This window comes from Plectropomus leopardus, chromosome 20, assembly GCF_026936395.1.
Source record: "Plectropomus leopardus strain MGB_pleo_1.0 chromosome 20, ASM2693639v1, whole genome shotgun sequence".
In the NCBI taxonomy this organism is placed as follows: domain Eukaryota; kingdom Metazoa; phylum Chordata; class Actinopteri; order Perciformes; family Serranidae; genus Plectropomus; species Plectropomus leopardus.
In genome coordinates, this window is record NC_142195.1 from 30,841,842 (window position 1) to 30,856,261 (window position 14,420).

At 44.1% G+C, this 14,420-nt stretch overlaps 1 protein-coding gene across 1 annotated transcript; it reads left to right on the forward strand.

Moving 5' to 3' along the window:
* Positions 1-979: 979 nt before the first annotated feature.
* On the forward strand, positions 980-14,294 carry wdr36 (WD repeat domain 36). The gene is made up of 22 exons (XM_088070990.1): positions 980-1,292; positions 2,977-3,004; positions 3,130-3,230; positions 3,623-3,740; positions 3,819-3,951; positions 6,349-6,403; positions 6,617-6,749; positions 7,662-7,837; positions 8,004-8,124; positions 8,479-8,544; positions 8,734-8,823; positions 8,912-9,054; positions 9,510-9,627; positions 9,707-9,872; positions 10,060-10,168; positions 10,539-10,618; positions 10,955-11,062; positions 11,198-11,429; positions 11,797-11,916; positions 12,086-12,167; positions 12,668-12,855; positions 12,966-14,294. Exons 1-22 carry the CDS (start codon positions 1,146-1,148, stop codon positions 13,113-13,115), a joined length of 2,664 nt encoding a protein of 887 aa, XP_087927116.1. The 5' UTR covers positions 980-1,145; the 3' UTR covers positions 13,116-14,294.
* The last annotated feature ends 126 nt before the right edge of the window (positions 14,295-14,420 follow it).

The following is a 14,420-nucleotide window of genomic DNA, read 5'->3' on the forward strand; positions in this document are numbered from 1 at the left end:
GCATTTCACCAAAACTTATTTTACATTTTGAAAAATCCACAGTAAAATATTTCACAGATTTGATTTTTTCACGCTCGTTTTTCTGTAAATCAAGTTTTGACTTAATAGATTATTTTTATTCTTTTCATTTGATTAATTAATAAAATTTTTATTTTTATTTTCTTTTCAACTTGTATTTCTTTTTTTTTCATTGTTGATTTGAAATTATTTGTATGAATTACTTTTATATTTATTTTTAAATGATTAAAATCTTAATGTATTATTTTCCAGTTTGGGTTTCTGTACTTACATATTACTTATATATTTAAGCTCACATTTATTTTTAATTATTATTATTTTATTTTTCTGACAGAAGTGTTCATCCAATATGATGTGTTCAATCACTGTCAGAAATTTAAAAATCCAAAGATAATTTCTGTTCCTACAATTTCTGGCTGATTAATTTAGTCATTTGGGATTTTTTTTATAGGAAATGTGTTTGGAGGACATGTTTTATTAAAAATCACCATTTTTTAAGTATAAAGAATCACCACATTTAAACATTTTAGAGTAAAAAATAAAAAAAATCAACATTCATTTAAATGACCAACAGAATTGCTACAGTGATACACTAGAAAAAATATACAAAGTTTTTCAAAGCAAAAGAAAAGAGAAAAAAACCCCAAAAATAAATAGATAAAAAACAAATCCAGTCCCCCGTCTGCTCCACACACAGAAATTATAGATTTAAAAAGCCAATCATTTTTTTTAAAGGAAACAACAATTCGTTACAAAAAAAAACAAATCCAAAACTTTTCAAAGAGAAAAATAAAAACAAACTTGGTAAACAGAAAATCCAGACATTTGAAGTCCGATGCCTATTCCTGAAAAACGTTGTTTTTTAATCTGAATTCATGTTATTTTGGGATTTTTGTGAATTCTTTGTTTTTTTAATCTCCCGGAACCGTTTTTCCTCAAAGCGGAACCTTCCTGTCGGTGTTGTTTGTTTCCAGTCGGCCTCAGTTCGTCGAGGCTCGTGCACGTGTTTTGTTTTTCCCGGTGCAGCTCGGTCCGTGTCTTCGGTCCGTGTCTCCGGTCCGTGTCTTCGGTCCGTGTCTCCGGTGTGTTCCGGTCTCTGTGTCCCGGGTCTCGGTTCGGGTCCGAGGATGTCTTCGGGCGGCAGCTCTCTGTTCTCCGGGTTCCGGGTTCTGGGTCTCTACTCGAACCACGTGCCGCACGCGCTCCGGTACCACAAGAAGCACCGGGAGTTCTACCTGCTGACGTCAGCCGGTAAAAGTTTCCACACGTACAACGTAAGAAGATTTACCTGCTTTACACACACACACACACACACACACACACACACATTCACACAGACCCAAACACACACACACACACACACACACTCACACACACACACACACACACACACACACACACACACACACACACACACACACACACACACAAACACACACACACACACACACACTCACACAGACACACTCACACCACCACCAGACACACACACACACTCACACACACACACACACACACTCACACACACACACACACACACACACACACACACACACACACAGACACACACACACTCACTCACTCAGACACACACACACACTCACACACACACACACAGACACACACACTCACACTCCACACACACACACACACTCACACACACACACACACACACACACACACACACACACACACATTCACACAGACCCAAACACACACACACACACACACACACACACACACACACACACACACACACACACACACACACACACACACTCACTCAGACACACACACACACACACACACACACACTCAGACACACACACTCACAAACACACACACACACATACAAACACAAACATACACACACACACATTCACACACACACACACACACACACACACACTCACTCACTCACACACACACACACACACACACACACACACACACACACACACACACACATTCACACAGACCCAAACACACATACACACACACACACTCACACACAGACACACACACACACACACACACTCACACACACTCACTCACTCAGACACACACATACACACACACACACACACTCACACACACACACTCACAAACACACACACACACACACATACAAACACAAACATACACACACACACATTCACACACACACACACACACACTCACTCACTCAGACACACACATACACACACACACACTCACACACACACACACATTCACACAGACCCAAACACACACACAAACCCTCAGGTGATGAAAAACACAAAAGAAGTTACGGTTATCGGTATCTGAGGAGCTGAGTTATCGGTTTATCAGTTTATCTGTTGAAATAATTGTTATCGTGTTTATCGGTTTATCTGTTGAAATAATCGTTATCGTGTTTATCGGTTTATCTGTTGAAATAATCGTTATCGTGTTTATCGGTTTATCTGTTGAAATAATCGTTATCGTGTTTATCGGTTTATCTGTTGAAATAATCGTTATCGTGTTTATCGGTTTATCTGTTGAAATAATCGTTATCGTGATCGCTGGTTCTGATATCTTCATATCTCACTGAGGAGTCAAAGGAACCTTTAAGCTCCACAGAAATGCTGATTTGATGTTTATCGAGATAAATATTGATATCAACTGATATGAAAAAAGTATCGTGATCAGACTTTTTTCCATATCGCCCGGTCCGACGACTAATTATCGACATCGGCCCCGAATTGTTGTTTTTTTCCGCTTGTTTTTCTATGTCATTACCCACCTATGACATCATCGTGTTCAATAGCCAATCACAGAGCTCCACGAACACACAACGTCAAGACCTGATCAATGATCAAGTAAAGACCACAATTAAATACTGTATATATGTATATACTGTATAATGATCAGCGTATCGATGTATTGATCAGCGTATCGATGTATTGATCAGCGTATCGATGTATTGATGTGTTTCAGGTGAACCGGTTGGGGATCGTTGCCGTCAGTGAGTTCATTTTAAACCTTTTTATAAATAATTCCTCTGATGATGATGATGATGATGATGATGATAAAAGTTCTGCTCTCTGATTGGCTGCTGTGTGGTGACATAATGTGTCTTTGGTTGCCAAGGTAACAGCCTGCCAGATGACATCAGCTGTGTAGCAGCAGACAGGATGTTGGTGTTCGCCGCCGCAGGACGCCTCATCTGCGCCTTCGCGCGTAACAAAGAGGTGAGAAAACAATTTCTACATTAATATTAATTTGTTTTAAAATGTTTCTGATATTTTTACTTTCAGCATAAAAAGCAGAGAAATGAGAGGAAAAATGAGAGAAAGCTGACCGAAAATCTGAAACAAACGTGCGCTCACGGAGTCTTTAAAAAAAGATGGTTTTTAAGGTTTTTTTTGTTTCTGCCGAGAGTTTCAGAGAAAACCAAAAAGAACTTTTTTACCTTTAAAAATGAACAAAAACAGGAATTTAAATCTTTTTTCCTTTAAAATTGGCAAAACATACTAAAAAGTTTTCTTTAAAAATCTCTTTTTCTGAAAAAATGCGTTAAAGACAGAAAACATGTTTCCGTTAAAAATCGCCAAAATACAAACGCTGCTGGCTCTTCCTGCAGGTGGTGATGCGTTACCATGGACACAAACAGGAAGTGCGGCTGCTGCTTCCTCTGGGCGATCAGCTGATCTCGGCCGACAGTGGCGGTGATGTCATCGTTTGGGACGTGCAGGGAGGGGGTGAGGGGGCGGAGCTTCACACACCGTGTCTTCATGTTACCTGTCCTGTTACCCATCATGCCTCTCTCTCTCTCTCAGACGTCTACCTGCGGCTGCAGTTTGACCCCGCCTCCTTCGACGTGTCGGCCATGATGCATCCGAGCACCTACCTGAACAAGGTGCTGCTGGGGAGCTCCCAGGGTGCACTGCAGCTCTGGAACATCAAGACCAGGTGAGTGTGTGTGTGTGTGTGAGTGTGTGTGTGTGTGTATGTGACTGTGTGTGTGTGTGTGTGTGTGTGTGTGTGTGTGTGTGTGTATGTGACTGTGTGTGTGTGTGTGTGTGTGTGTGTGTGTGTGTGTGTGAGTGTGTGTGTGTGTGTGTGTGAGTGTGTGTGTGAGTGTGTGTGTGTGTGTGTGTGTGTGTGTGTGTGTGTGTGTGTGTGTGTGTGTGTGTGTGTGTGTGTGTGTGTGTGTGTGTGTGTGTGTGTGTGAGTGTGTGTGTGTGTATGTGACTATGTGTGTGTGTGAGTGTGTGTGTGTGTATGTGACTGTGTGTGTGTGTGTGTGTGAGTGTGTTCACTGACAGACTGAGTCACAGTGTCTCTGTGTCAAAAGTCAAAGTCAGTTTTATTTATATAGCCCATTATCACAAAACATGGTTTGCCTCAGAGGGCTTTACAGTGTACGACATCACTCTGCCCTCAGACCCTCACATCACCCGAGGAAAAACTCCCCAAAAAGAACCCCTGTAACGGGGAAAAATAACGGAAGAAACCTCAGGAAGAGCGGTAGAGGATAGTGAGGGATCCCTCTTCCACAGACGAGCAATAGATGTCGTAAATAACAAATGAAATACAATCATGGCAAAAAAGGAAAGAGAGAGGGGGAGGGGGGGAGGCACAGCAATAATAGAAACAGATGCATGTCATATTACAGTAATGGCAGGTGTGGAATTAGTAATTGCTCTCTATGATGATGTTGAGAGAGATGATAACAGTCTCATGCATATGTTGAAAGGGAGGTGTCCAAAGGCAGGATCACAGCATCGGCGCAACCAGGACCAGACCACGATCAGGGCGAGCGGGGGGGCACAGAGTCAGTACAGCCACAGCACGAGCACAACCAAAGGCAGGGTCGCGGCATCAGCACAGCTATCACCACGGTCAGGCACAGTCAAGGTTACGGCCAGGATCCAGGGAAACTAGGAAACAAGGGAGCAGGAACGCTCCCGAGAGGCAGCAGGATTAGCGTAGTGCAGTTCAACAGACCCAGGCTCTGTAATCGCGAGCCCCAGGTAGTGAGAGTACCACATGGCTATCACAGAGCTAAGCTAAGCTTGCACATGGCAATGCAGTAAACAGACATGCATGATTTCTGATGGCGGCATAGAGAGAAGGAAAGGAGCTCAGCGACAGAGGAAGTCCCCCGGCAGGTTAAACCTATGTCAGCCTAACTATGGGCTGGTCCAGGCAGCCTGAGCCAGCCCTAATTATAAGCTTTATCAAAGAGGAAGGTCTTAAGTCTACCCTTAAAAGTTGAAACGGTGTCTGCCTCCCTGACCGAAAATGGAAGATGGTTCCATAGGAGAGGAGCGTGGTAGCTGAAGGCTCTGGTTCCTAACCTACTTTTGGAAATTTTGGGAACCACAAGTAACCCTGCGTTTTCAGAGCGCAGTGATCTTGAGGGTTGGTAAGGAACTATGAGCTGTGACAGATAAGACGGAGCCTGAACATTTAGAGCTTTGTAAGTAAGGAGGAGGATTTTAAATTCAATCCTGGATTTCACAGGGAGCCAGTGCAAAGAAGCTAAAACAGGAGAAATATGATCCCTTTTCTTGCTTCCCGTTAAAACACGAGCAGCAGCGTTCTGCACCAGCTGGAGAGACCTAAGAGATTTGTTGGGGCAACCAAATAATAGGGAATTACAGTAATCCAGCCTAGAGGTGACAAATGCATGTACTAATTTTTCAGCATCTGTTTGGGATAGGATATGTCTAATTTTTGCGATGTTACGCAAGTGAAAGAAAGCCGTCCTTGAAGTTTGTTTTATATGGGAGGCAAAGGATAAATCCTGGTCAAATAAAACTCCGAGGTTCCTTACAGTTGTGCTAGAGGCCAAGGTAATGCCACCTAGAGAAATTACATTGTTGGAAAAGGAGCTTCTGAGGTGTTTTGGGCCAAGAACAATAACTTCAGTTTTGTCTGAATTCAACATCAGGAAATTACGGCTCATCCAGGCTTTTACATCCTTAAGACATGTTTGAAGTCTAGATAGCTGATCAGTTTCATCTGGTTTCATAGATAGATATAATTGCGTATCATCAGCATAACAATGGAAATTTAAGGAATGTTTTCTAATTATGTTGCCTAGAGGAAGCATATATAAAGTGAAAAGGATTGGTCCAAGCACCGAACCTTGTGGCACTCCAAAGCAGACCTTTGTATGTGCGGAGGATTGATCATTGATGTGAACAAATTGGGAACGATCTGATAAGTATGACTTAAACCAGGCTAGTGACTCTGTGTCTTTGTGTCTCTCTGTCTCTGTGTCTCTGTGTCTCTGTGTCTTTGTGTCTCTCTGTCTCTGTGTCTCTGTGTCTCTGTGTCTTTGTGTCTCTGTGTCTTCAGTAAGCTGCTGTTCTCGTTTCGTGGCTGGGCGTCTCGGGTCTCCGTCCTGCAGCAGGTCGGCTTCACACTTTTCTTTTCTTCGTTTTTTTGGTTTTAAAGTTTAAAAATGTTTTTTTACTCAGATTTAATATTGAAAAGTTTTTATATCTGAAAGTATTTAAAAAATATAAGAAATGAATTTCATTGTAAAACATTAAAAACATAATGAAAGGAAACTAATTCTTAACATATTTTTGTAATTGTTAAAAAAAACAACTTTATTCCCCAGAGTCCCGCGGTGGACGTGGTCGGCGTCGGCACGGCGGCGGGACGCATCATCATTCACAACATCCGATTGGACGAGACGCTGATGAGCTTCACGCAGGACTGGGGACCAATCAGCTCGCTGACTTTCAGAACAGGTAAAGGTGCCCTGTGAGACAGTTTCTGATCGCTTATTCGTGCTTTTATTCACGCGTCTCTGTGCTTCGTCCGTCCCGGTCTCGTCTCAAATATGTGGACCGATGTGTTTGTTTTGTTTCTGCCGAGTTTGGAGCGTTTCTGTGTTTCTGAAGGCGTTCAGAGTCCGAAACATGACGCCTCTCACGGTCAGAGTTTCAGTGTAACTGTGAGTGAGAGCAGCACGTCGTCTGCGTACAGAAACACTTTATTCACTTCATTAAATACAGAACATTAAATCTTTTACTGTCAGAGTGTTTCTGTGTGCAGAGTTACTGCGTCAGCGTTCACACAGTCATGAAAAACCTGCAAAAGACATGGAATTTACAAATAGCAATTTCCAGGCCTGGAAACCTTTAGAAAACTGAGTGTACTTTTTGGTAAAGTAACGGGATTTTCTTCACAAACGTGTGTCAGAACACACGATGTGTTCAGTGAACGTTGTTATTTAGAAACTCCAACAATAATTTCTTTTTTTCACAGTTTCTGATAAATGGTGTAATTTTGGGTGAGTTTTAAAGTAAACACGCCTTTGAAGCCCTGGGCCTGGTGTGGAAGGCATGTTTTCTTCCACAAATGGTAAAAATTTGTAATGGAAGAGAAAAAAAGTGTATTATTAAATAATCAGCAAAAACAAAAAAAAGCCAAAATTTTTTCTTAAAAAAATAATTTCCAAAAGGAAAAAAATCGCAAATGTTTTCTTTCAAACTGGCAAAAATGTTTAAAGAAGAAAACAAATTAATTTTTTTGGTTTTAAAGAAACTGAGCGTGTGTGTGAACGCTGCAGCGAGCGAACAGCAGCAGGTCGTCAGCATCAAGGAACGCTTTGAGTTAATTTATTCGAAACAGAATATGAAATATCGTTTCTTTATCAGATGGTCCCCCTATCGTGGCGTCCGGCAGTCCTCAGGGCCACATTGCATTTTGGGATCTGGAACGCCGTCAGCTGGTCACTCAGCAGAGACACGCCCATAGCACAGCCATCGCCGCGGCAACCTTCCTGCATGGAGAGCCTCTTTTGGTCACCAATGGAGCCGACAACGCCATCAAGGTAAAACGGCAAGAAGACGAGATGAAATGAACTAAAGTCATCACTAAATTTAAAACTGTTTTGTTATTTTGATTTATTTTTATTAAATAAATCTTTGAAGTGTTATTTTTCATCTCTTGGTGCCTCTACTGACAATAATAAATAATATTTATTACTTTTTTTTCAGGTGTGGATATTTGACCAGGAGGGGGGCGGAGCCAGATTGTTGCGGAGTCGTCAGGGCCACAGTGCCCCACCCACCACAATCCGTCACCATGGTAACGACGGGAAAAACATCCTCAGTGCTGGTAAAAAAACATCTTCTGCACAGAACGTAATTCATGTGAATAATGTTCAGATTTGTTCTCATACGTTGGATGTTTTGCTAATAATTTAAAACTTAATAGTTTCATAAAACATTTTAATTAAGCTTTTAATGTTGATCTGCGAAAATAGCCAAAATTAAAAATGAGCAGTAAAATAAAAACAAACTCCAGCCGGGTGAAGTTCAGTTCCTCTGCCCCGAAGGTTCAGAGCGTCATGAGAACGTCCTGGAAATGTTTCGGTGAAGTTGTGTGTGAACGCTGCGGTGACATTCTCAGCGTGTTTTCCTGTTTTAAAATAAGTGAAACGTAAACAGCAGTGCGTTGTGCCCCCTGCAGGTCAGGACGGGACGCTGCAGTCTTTCTCCACCGTCCACGAGCGACTCAACAAGAACCTGGGTCACGGTCAGTTCAGCCGCTCGCTGCTCACAAAACGCTGATTTTCGAGATGAGCGAGCGTGTGAGCGCTCGCTCAGAGCTGCCGTGTGATCGCTCGTGTTGTCTGTTTGACTTCATGCCAACAGCCAATCAGATCAACTGAATGGAGTCTGGCTGTAACGTGATTATCTGTGTTTGTGTGCGTGTTACGTCCAGGCTCCATCAACAAGAAGAAAGAGAAGAAGAAGAAGAAGGGGTTGTCCTACGAGGAGCTACGTCTTCCCGCCATCACAGCGTTCTCCTCTGGTGGGCGCTCTTTCACAAACTGATCACATGCAGAACTCCATAAAGAAAACGTCCCATTTAAGCCTGTTCTCTGTGTGATGATTGGCAGCTGCTTCTCGCCAGTCGGACTGGGACGGCATCGTGGCGTGTCACCGCGGTCGCCTAGCGGCCACCACATGGAACTACCAGCGGTGCACCATGGGAGCCCATCACCTTCAGCCGCCGGCCTGTCACAGAGACGGCATCGCTACGGTAACAGTATTTCAACACCTTTGTTGCTCTCAGCCAGAAACACTCGGCCTGCTTTGTTTGGGGACAAAATAACAGTGGGCCAGGGGCCAGGGGTTAGTGGCCAGGGGCCAGGGGCCAGGGGCCAGGGGCCAGGGGCCAGGGGCCAGGGGCCTGGGGCCTGGGGCCAGTGGTCAGTGGTCAGTGGTCAGGGGCCAGGGGCCAGTGGCCAGTGGTCAGGGGCCAGTGGTCAGGGGTCAGGGGCCTGGAGCCAGGGGCCAGGGGCCAGGGGCCAGGGGCCAGTGGTCAGTAGTCAGGGGACAGGGGCCAGGGGCCTGGAGCCAGGGGCCAGGGGTTAGGGGCCAGGGGCCTCTCGCAGGAGCACCCGACATGTTCCTAAGATTTTAGGACATTTGTAGGATTTTCGGACATTTAGTGGGTTTCTAGGATTTGACCCAGTATTCGGTCTCTTTTCCCAGGCTGTCGACATCACTTCCTGTGGAAACTTTGCTGTGATTGGTTCGTCGTGTGGCCGTGTCGACGTTTACAACCTGCAGTCTGGCCTGCACCGCGGTTGCTATGGCAACAACGAGAAAGGTGTGTTCTCCTGATCTCGTCCCCGATTGGTCCATTTTGTGTGTCCATCTGTCAATAACCCCGTCCGCTTCCATTGCAGCTCACGGCGGGGCGGTACGAGGGGTTGCCACGGATACCCTGAACCAGCTGACAGTGACGGCAGGCTCTGATTGGCTGCTCAAGTTCTGGCGCTGCAAGAGCAGGAAACAGGAAGAGCAGCTGGAGCTACATGCTGCACCAGCTAGCATGATGCTACACAGAGACAGGTAGCTAACAGCTAGCATGATTCTCTACAGAGACAAGTAGCATGTTAGCAAACAGGTAGCTAATATGATGCTTACAGTTAACGTGATCCTCTACAGAGAAAGGTAGCGAACAGTTAGCATAATGTTACACAGAGACAGCTAGCTAACAGTTTTGTTCTCTTTCTGTTCTGTTTGTTGTATATGTTAGCGGGATGTTAGCATTAGCTCTGGATGACTTCATGCTGCTAGTGGTCGACATAGAAACCAGACGGGTCGTCAGGAAGTTTTTGGGTCACCACGGCAAAATCAACGACATGGTGGGTCTAGAAAGCTACCTCAGCTATCAATCTGCTAATGGTGTTTAATATGAGCTAGACCGCTATCAGTGTGCTAACAGGCTTTTTTATTTTTTTAAATTTTATTAAGTTTATTTAAATCAGGGACAATGTACAGAATAACGTTGGTCTCTGAAGAGAGAAGTTGCTTTGTACCAGATTTAGCTTACTAGCTAATTTCCATCAGTAGTCCTTGGGCAGGTAAGGGCCGCAGTATTTTACTAACTGATTGCTAACAGTCGGCTAACAGTGTGTTAACAGAGTGCTAACAGTCTGCTCACACGGTGCTAACAGAGTTCTAACAGCGTGCTAACAGTGTGCTAACACCACTCATGTTAAAAAAATTTGTCAGACTTTCAGCCCTGATGGCCGCTGGCTTGTTACCGTGGCGATGGACTGCACCATTCGTACCTGGGATCTTCCCTCTGGATGGTAAGAATGGAACGATCCGCTGCTATGCAGTATATCATACTTTGTATATATAGTATATGATATACTGTATGTATAGAACAGTGTATATAACAGTATGTGATATACCGTATATACAGTATACAATATAATGTTTATAGAAGAGCATATCATATGCTTTATATAATATTATATATATATATATATATATATATATATATATATATATATATATACATATATATAAATATATATGTATATACACACACAGTATATCATATACTGTTTATAGAACAGTATATAAATATTTAACTAATAATTAATGATTTTTTATTAATGATTTTCTTGCTCTCTGGTCAGTCTGGTGGACTGTTTCCTGGTTGCCATGGCGCCCGTGGGTGTGTCCCTGTCACCGACTGGAGACTTCCTGGCAACGGCTCATGTTGACAGTCTGGGTGTTTACCTCTGGTCAGAACCAATCACCTCTCTGGATTCTTTCTGACCAATCACAACGCAGCATTCAGTTTTTTTTTGTGTATGTTTGTAAACATGTGGTCAGCTGATCCCTCTAGCAGCCAATCACAGTACAGCTCTCCTCCCCAGGACCAATAAGAGTCTCTGCGGGCCTGTGGGGCTCCGCCCCCTCCCGGCCGACCACCAACCAGTCGAGGAGACGCTGCCAGGGGTCACGGTGGAGGAGCCGGGACAGGAAGTGACCTCAGGGGAGGCTGATGATGATTACGAATCAGCTGAGCAGCTGGGGGCGGAGCTTGTGACTCTGTCTCTGCTGCCTGGGTCTCGATGGAAAAGTCTGCTGCACCTGGACGTCATCAAGGTGAGACGTCACGATATTCTCCTATAGCACTGACATATATGCAACTGTTGAATATGATTTAATTCATTTAAAAATAATCTCATTTTTAAATTAACTATAACATTTCTTTGAGGTATTTAACATAAACAATATCATGTATATTGTTTATATATAAACAATGTAATTGATAAAATGATCTTAAAACAATATAATTTATGTAAAAACACTACAAGTTATTAAATGATAGAAATAAGTCATAAGATTGATATTTAAACACTATAATGTATAAATGTGTATATTAATAATAAAATGTATCTAATTAAATTAACAGCAGAGTTGAATCAGGTGTGTGTGTGTGTGTGTGTGTGTGTGTGTGTGTCGTTTGTAGAGGAGGAATAAGCCCGTGGCGCCCCCTGCTGCTCCGGCTGCTGCTCCGTTCTTCCTGCCAACAGTTCCTGGTCTCACACCTCGATTCTCGTCACCAACGGCAACCCAACAGGAAACACAGGTACGACTGTTTTTAATCCTAAAATCCTGTTTCCTCTAGCTGAGGTCTGAGGTCACCGTGAGGTCATTTCCTGGACTTAACCTCTGACCTCAGATCTGCAGAGACGTCACAGAAAATATAAACAACAACAACAAAAATAATTCTAATAACAACAATGTTGTTGTTTTAGTCGAAGGTTTTGACGTGGGGTTCGTTGACTCAGAGGTCAGAGTTCAGCTCCGCTCTGGAGTCAGCTCTGCAGTCCGGATCATGTGAGTCACACCTCCACGGAGACACCGTTCACACAGAGACACCGTTCACACAGAGACACCGATCACGCAGAGACACCGTTCACGCAGAGACACCGTTCACGCAGAGACACCGTTCACACAGAGACGCCATTCAGACAGAAACACCGTTCACACAGAGACACTGTGCACACAGAGACACCGTTCACACAGAGACACCTTTCAGACAGAAACACCGTTCACACAGAGACACCGTTCACACAGAGACACAGTTCACACAGAGACCATCCACACAGACACCGTTCACGCAGAGACACCGTTCAGACAGAAACACCGTTCACACAGAGACACCGTTCACACAGAGACCATCCACACAGACACCGTTCACACAGAGACACCGTTCAGACAGAGACACCGTTCACACAGAGACACCGTTCAGACACAGACGCCGTGCACACAGAGACATTGTTCTTATGTGAAATGTTTTGATAACCCAGAAGAGTTTAATTTTTCTCTCCTTGCAGTCGATCGCCCGCTGCGCCTCCTGAAGGATTGTGGGCCGGCGGCGCTCTCTGTGGAGCTCACCTGTTTGTCATCAGAGGGGGGCGGGGCCAGCAGCCTTCTGTTAGCCTTCATTCACATGATTGACAGCATGTTGGCCAGTGGGCGGGACTTTGACCTGGCTCATGCTTACCTGGCGCTTTTCCTGAAGGTCAGCCAATCAGAGCGCAGCAGTCTTAGCTCGGTGACTTCTTCAGTCTTTTATTGTGAAAAATTGTCCCTCCGTTTCCTGTGTCATCAGTTGTTGTTTTTGTTTTTCAGCTCCATCTCCGCTTGTTGTCGCAGGACTCGGTTGCCATGGCAGCGTTGCTCTGCCTCTCCTCACGGCTGGAGGCGGGGTGGGCGGAGCTACGAGCATCATTTGACCAATCACTGTGTCTGCTGTCGTACGCCAAGAGCGCGCTGCTCTAACACATTTTTGTATTATATTAAATGCCGATGATGGCGACGTCTGCAGAGTTTTTTTTCACAAGTTTTCAGTTAAAATTGTTAAATTTTTACATTTGCATCTCCTCTTCCTTGCATCTCTCAGCTGTCTGCGTTGAGCCCTGCCCGCCACCAAACTCTACACGCCAAACGCCACATCCCAAACGGCACGCGGCGTAAACAAAAACACAACTAGAGACTGTTAATATAACACAGTCAGGAGCGCTCGTTTCACGTCACCTCAGTGTGAGAGTGTTGCGCCCTGCATTTCTCCGCCCTGCTCCGAGGAGACACAGACAACGGCGCACAGTTTATGACAACTTCAGCCACCACTCGCCTCTGCAGGAACGCCGGCTCCACCCACATGTGTTAATGAAGCCAAATCTCCCCAAAACGACAAAAAAACAACCCATCAATGAGCACTCTTCATTCAGGCTGCACCTAAAAAAAAACAGGCACTCCCCCGAGACAGGCAGCAAAGAACAGAGGGCGGGTCTGTTATTTGTAATTTTTTAAAGAAATAAACCAAAATAAATAATAATAAAAATTTGGTAAATTTAATAAATAACACAGTATAGTATGTTGCTCATACCAAAACATGATAGTATAGTTTGTCATCCAAAATATGGTAAAAATGTTTTAGTGTGGTATGGGGGGGCGGATATGTGCTAAAATACTAACTAAGGGGTTGATGTGTAATTCTCTGTTTGAACACTGGGTGTCACTGTGACAGCAGGTTCAGGGATAAAGGCAGGAAAGTTCCTGTTGACTTCGTCTTTTTTGACCCCGGAGGGTCAAAGGGTTTTTGGCTGCTGTGGCGTTAACATTGTTCGCGATCAGCTGAGTGTTTGATGGCCGATGCAGCACGTTCACGTTTGTGCTCAGTGGAGGAAATAAAGACTTTCAAAAGACGAACGGGATTCTGTGAGGAACTCGAGACAGGGAGCAATCATCAAAGTAAGCAAAGCGTGTCATTCGCTTACACCCGAGTTATGACGGAGTCATGCCGAGGTCACGCCAGGGTCACACCGAGGTCACGCCGGGGTCACGCTGGGGTCACATATCTCAGAATGTGGCTCAAATATCAGAAAAACATCACAGTGTGTTGTTTACAAATGTAAAAAGTAGGACTATGTCTAAAACATAATAAATGTGTAAAATGTTCAGGCTGGATATGTGGTGTATCGTGTGTATTAAAACACATACAGTGTTTATTGCAGTGTGTAGTAACATGTACACAGTGTGTCGTGTTCATGGTGACATGTTTTCCAAATGAATCAATCAGTCGAT